The sequence below is a fragment of the Podarcis vaucheri genome (assembly GCF_965113315.1).
Source record: "Podarcis vaucheri genome assembly, chromosome: 4".
Taxonomy (NCBI): Eukaryota; Metazoa; Chordata; class Lepidosauria; order Squamata; family Lacertidae; genus Podarcis; species Podarcis vaucheri.
In genome coordinates, this window is record NC_138762.1 from 58,689,994 (window position 1) to 58,695,993 (window position 6,000).

The 6,000-nt window shown below is 42.0% G+C and overlaps 1 protein-coding gene across 4 annotated transcripts in view; it reads left to right on the top strand.

Moving 5' to 3' along the window:
* SLC37A1 (solute carrier family 37 member 1) overlaps window positions 1-6,000 on the top strand; it is a 32,602-nt gene that overhangs the window by 18,130 nt on the left and 8,472 nt on the right. For all 4 annotated transcript variants that reach the window (XM_082219847.1, XM_082219848.1, XM_082219845.1 and 1 more), the window contains 5 exons: window positions 826-888; window positions 2,561-2,646; window positions 3,016-3,064; window positions 4,535-4,608; window positions 5,980-6,000. The exon at window positions 5,980-6,000 is cut by the window's right edge and continues 58 nt beyond it. In XM_082219847.1, the coding sequence (XP_082075973.1) occupies window positions 826-888; window positions 2,561-2,646; window positions 3,016-3,064; window positions 4,535-4,608; window positions 5,980-6,000 (293 nt within the window). The remainder of the gene's footprint in view (window positions 1-825; window positions 889-2,560; window positions 2,647-3,015; window positions 3,065-4,534; window positions 4,609-5,979) is intronic.

Genomic DNA, 6,000 nt, shown 5'->3' on the forward strand with positions numbered 1-6,000 from the left:
CTTTACAGGTCGTGTGGCCAGCATGACTAAACCACTTCTGGCACAACGGGACACCATGACGGAAGCCAGAGCACATGGAGATGCCGTTTACCTTCCTGCTACAGTGGGAAGTAATGGCTGACAAAAGGGAGGAGAGTATTATCAAGGTGGATATTATTCTTATTATAATTTATATCCTGCCCTTCCTCCCAGTGGAGCCCCCCCCCCCAGTGATAATCAGAGGTTAAAACAAGTAATTGGGTCTCTCGCTCACCCAAAGAGACCTCTTGTGTACCCAAAACCAGTGCTAATGATGATTGCGTCCTCCTATCAGCTGATGTAATAGGAGGGCGGTCCTGCTTGATTTCGCAGGGCATCATTACTATACTTTGCAAAATGCTGCTTCTGCAGAGTATAGTAATGATGCCTTGCAAAATCAAGCAAGATACACACACCCCTTCCAACCATGTAATTGCTAATAGCAGCTTTGGAAGTTGGTGAGTTACCCTGGGAAAGAGTAAAGCACCCATTTCCAGATCACCATTTTTGCAGCCTTGAAAGTTGCCCCATAGGGCTGCTAGTTATCAAAACAAAACACTAGTCATGGATCTGCCAAACCACATCTGGGTTTGCCCTGAATAACTTGGAACAGATACCTATTTTGTATGCGTTATAATATGTAACCTTAATTCTTAGTGCCGCCTGCCAGCTTGTTAAACTTATATCTTGCCTTTCTTCCTCATGAACACAAGACCCCCACATATGGGGGCAGTCAGCCAGTTTTGTGGCTCCTGAAAAAAATCTAAGCAATTCCTGCTGTATTTTTTTTATTTCCTTCACTGACAGAACATATTGATGCTAAACGAGCAGGCGATCTATCCACACTATTTGATGTTGGAGGAATCTTTGGTAAGTTTGCGACTTAGTGTTTGATATTGCACACACAGAATCTATATGTTTCTGAATTGACTTGATATTCTTAAACACAGAGGCAAGAGCTATGGAGAAAAGCAGGTAGTGGGAACTGGTCAGACAAGCTGAGCTGCTGAGCTGAGAGAGAGAATATTAAGCAGATGATGGTTTTTGTAGCAGGTGGAGCACAACAAAATGTAATACAATATTTAAACCAATTCACATCTAAATACCTACATAACTAATATAGCAGTAGCGTCGTACTCAAAACTGACTTCACCCATCACAGATCTCTACCTCTAAAGCCTTATGAAAGAAGTGTGCAAAACAAGTACACTGTCAAGGTAAATTACATCTCAGTGGGGAGAGCGATCAAAAAGCCTATTCAGAGGCCCTTGTACTCCTCATTCTGAGCAGAGACCACCAAGAGAGTCTTGCCTTCTGATTGAAATTAACAGTCAGGAATAAACAAGAGTATTATCTTTGCTATGCTCCATTTCAGACATTGGCAAGAAATGTTTTAATTTAACAAATTTATATACCGCCCTTCAAAAATAACATTCTTCCCAAGGCAATTTACAGACTATGTCAACATATGGACAAAAAAATACAATTAACACTGCTTAGAATATATTGATCACCTGAACCCATTGTTTATCGAAACCAACAATACTCCAGCAAAATATAACATAGTACCAAATAATGCAACTACCAGAATTAGGCAAGATTATCAAATCTCCAGCCAAACCATAATTTATTGCAACAAGCCATGAAAAAGGTGAGTTTTTAATGCCACTTGAAAGTATCCAAGGATGAACCCTGCCTGATAGGGACTTTAAAGGTCAACACCAGTACTTTCAGTTCAGACTCGAGTGCCGGGCTCCAACCAATTTCTGAAGCACCTTTAAAAGGCAGCCTCATGTAGGTAGAGTGCATTATGGTAGTTTAGTCTGGATGTCACTATCGCATGGGTGTCTGTGCTGAGGTCCAGTGGGAAATGACGGTGGGCATGTAGAGATTGAAACTGAAGAGGCTATGGGGAAATAGATTTGGGAGCATTCCGCATAAAAGTGGTAGCTGGAACCTTCAGAACAGAAAGATTACTCAATGAAAGAGTACAGAGTAAAAAAAATTGGAATGCATGAGCCCTGCAAAGGTTTGTCTACTCTAGCATCCTGTTTCCTTCAGTGACCAAACTGATACCTCTTGGTAAAGCAAGGCCTGTCAAGGTTTCCGCAGTGGCTGGGAGGGGCCTTACGAGGTTGGATCTCCCCCTGCGAATTCCAACTTATTTCTTCATCCCCTGAGGAGGAGATCTGAAACTTCCTAAGGTCCCTGGGACACTTTCTGAGGGACCACAGGAATGTGTTCTAAAAAAAGAAGAAGAAGAAGAAAAGGTGAAGATGGACATTTTGTGCATTTGTGCTTTGGGGTTTCCCACGGGTATCTGGTTGGCCACTGTGAGAACAGGATGCCAGGCTAGATGATTCCACTTTGATCAATCACATTGTAGAAATTTTTGGCGATAGTACTACTGGCTTTGTTCATGAATAATATATGCAGGGCACTTCTTTAAGAAAACAAAAGGATGCCCTTTATGGGTAGTGTCTAATGTAGTTGCAAACATGTCCTCACTTAGAGATTCAGTTCCCCTAATGTTTTTCCACAGGTGGAATTTTGGCAGGCATAATATCAGACAGACTGAAGAAAAGAGCTACAACTTGTGGCATGATGCTTTTGATTGCAGCACCCACGGTACGGCCTGCTGTTTCAACTACAGAGATAAAATTAGATGTGTCTGCTAGCTGGTGCTGATTTAGCGATGGAGGGGTGGATTTTTAATGTTCTGCTGTTGAAACTGTTCAAGTGACTCTGTTCCCCACTGAAACATAAGATTCTCTTCCCCCTTGAAGGATTAGCCTTAACTAATGTGAAAATTACTATAAAATCCTAGAACTCGCCTTGCATCCTGCATAGTCGCTTCGTCAGGCCTGTCTTCGGGTTCCTCAATGCAAAATAATGCAGATTTATTAATTGATACCCAGCAAAGACAACTGATCTTGTTATTGAAAAGTTAAAGTTTCATGATGAGTTGAGCTAACTGTTGCTTTATGTCTACTTTAGCTATACCTATTTTCAGCAATCAGTAAAATGGGCTTTGAGGCCACCATAGGTGAGTTCTCTGTTTTCTAGCGTTATTTTTTTAACCTATTTGGGATGATAAAAAATATATCTGGGAATGTATTTCATAATATATTATAAAATGTAAGTACTGAACATAGGTCTAAGATGGTCGCTCCTAATGGTATTTATAGACCAGTTCTGTTTTGTTGTTGTTGTTTTCTCCCCAGTCGAGAATCATCTGCTCGTGAGAGCAGTGTAGCTCATGAAGTACAATCTCACATATCAATCACAGCAACATCAGTGATCTGGAGCCTAAATTGCTTCTCTGCTAATAGCTTGCCTTTTGCAAAAGCTAATGGGAGATAGTGGAATTAGCTCTACTCCCTTAATTCAGCGCATGTTGTCTTCGGTGTATGAATTCCTTACTGTAGTCTCAAAACATACACACAGAGCGGCTCTAGCCAACCGATAGTAATCATGTGAATGTCTGGGGGGGGGCGAAGGGACAAAATATACTTCCATTTCTTTCTTCCTCACTGCATTTAAATATATTTCCTACTTCCTTACTTGGGACTGACAATCTGGAACTGGAAATAAGTAGTACAGATAATTTTCAGCCATAGTTTTACTTAGTATACCTAAATAGTAATTACTGCTTTGGAAGGGTCTAATATAGTAAGTAGATCATTGCAGTGTTGCTGTTTGTGAGTTGCGTGGTCACTAGTAGCAAATAGGAATTAGCCACTGAGGCTCGGGACTGACAGGCTCAGAAGTACAGCTCAGCAGCAAGTGGCTTGCAGATAGCATCCTTTGCTTGCAATCCTTTGCCAACTTACGTACATGTGAGCGGGTCCCACTGAACCTAATGGGGCTTAACCTCAGGTAGACTTGCATAGGATTTCACTGTGTGCCTCTCTTTTGCCTTTGGAGGCCTACTGGTTCTACTAAGCTCCAAAGTAAGCAGTAGCAGCAAGTTGTTGCGTTCTGTGCTTGTTCTCACTGTGGGAGAGACAGGTACAAGGACCGATTGCCATCATTTGCCTCGCAGTCGGCAAATAAATATGGCAGAAGGCAAGGCAGGGCAGATATGGCAGCAGTGTGTCTTATGCAGACTACAACACAACACTCTGCTCTTATTTGCCCCCAGTTCTTTCTGTTATCCATGCCTTCTCATCCTTTATTTCCAAGGCTGTGTTAAGTTGAATGTCTGCTCATCAGCTCAGTTTTACCAATAAGTCAAATGAGGATAAGAATGCCAGTCCCCTCTGTTACGTAACTTCTCCCATGCTTTCATTCCAAATATACACGAAGAACAATCCACTGTCTATTTATTACTGGGTGACCTTTTTTTTTTACCTTATAAGGTATTTTGGAAAACAGAGCTTCCACTGTTTATAATTTCATAACTCGACTGTTTGAAATAAATCTGCATTGATTAATAGATCTTTCACCCTCCATGTATTGTTAGAGCGAGCACAAATTCTGAAAATCTGCTTGTTGTGTTTAATCTCATTTCAAGTTATGCTGCTCATCAGTGGAGCTCTTGTAAATGGCCCTTATGCGTTGATCACAACAGCTGTCTCAGCTGACTTGGTGAGTATGTATCTGTCTTAAATGTTCAGGTTAGTTCTCATAATATATTAGTCATTTTCGTTTTAATAAGAACAGGGACACATGAAAGGAGGAGGCATAATGTTCTAGAGAAGGACAGAACCCATAGGCCAGCATGGCTTCCTCTCTCCATTAGCCTTGAAGTGTGTGTGTTGAATGGCCCCTTGAAGAAGATCCTCACTAATCTACAACTGGGTTTATGGTGGTGTATCCAGTATCTGTATAATCCAATAGGAAACAATTTGAGAAGAGGGAAGCTAGGAAAGGCTCCTGTCTTGACGTAAAGCAAGTTCCAGTAAATGGTTTTAAGGAGGAGTTCAGAAAATACGTTTTATTTATCCTTTAATGTAAATATTGGAAAAGTCTTCTTTCTGTGCCGATCACTCGTAGCCAAGTAAGATTGTCTTCCATAAACACGATTTTAACAATGAGTCTGTAGGTTACTGGGACACGGGTGGTGCTGTGGGTTAAACCACAGAGCCTAGGACTTGCCGAATGGAAGGTGGTTCGAATCCGGGTGAGCTCCCGTTGCTCGGTCCCTGCTCCTGCCAACCTAGCAGTTTGAAAGCACGTCAAAGTGCAAGTAGATAAACAGGTACCGCTCTGGTGGGAAGGTAAATGGCATTTCTGTGTGCTGCTCTGGTTCGCCAGAAGCGGCTGAGTGATGCTGGCCACATGACCTGGAAGCTGTACGCTGGCTCCCTCAGCCAATAAAGCAAGATGAGCGCCGCAACCCGAGTCGGCCATGACTGGACCTAATGGTCAGGGGTCCATTTACCTTTACCATAGGTGACTGTGGAGGCCAATTCTGGATCCACACATCCTTCCACAGTGGGGACATTGGTTTCCGGGTGGGAGTTGACCACGGTGTGGATTTGCCAAGCATACCTTCCTCTCAGCACGTTTCTACCTTGCATCCTGAGTTTGAGTGTCTTCAAAGCCCATGACACCTTTGGTAAAGGCTGTTCTCCAACTGGAGCGCTCACAGGCCAGTGTTTCCCAGTATTGGAAAAGTACCCCAGTCTACAGTTACTCAACACAACCGTGTGTAAGAATTTTTACTTGCTGATCTGTGGTGGTAGTGGGACTACAAGATAAAGGAACATCAGAAATGGCCCAAATGCAAAAGCATTTAAGAGAAACTGTTGTAATGTCTAGTTTTGATTGATATAGGTTGAGCACCCCCAGATCCACCCATTCAGCTTTGTGAAACAAAGACTATTTATTTCATTTATATTCCACCTCTCTGTCCTAAGAGCTCAAAAAAGTGGAACTGTATAAATGAGAAATGATTGTTAATATTGCTACTATCTGTGCTAACATTATTAAGGTTTGAACATTTTGTTTTTAAAGGGTACCCATAAAAGTCTCAAG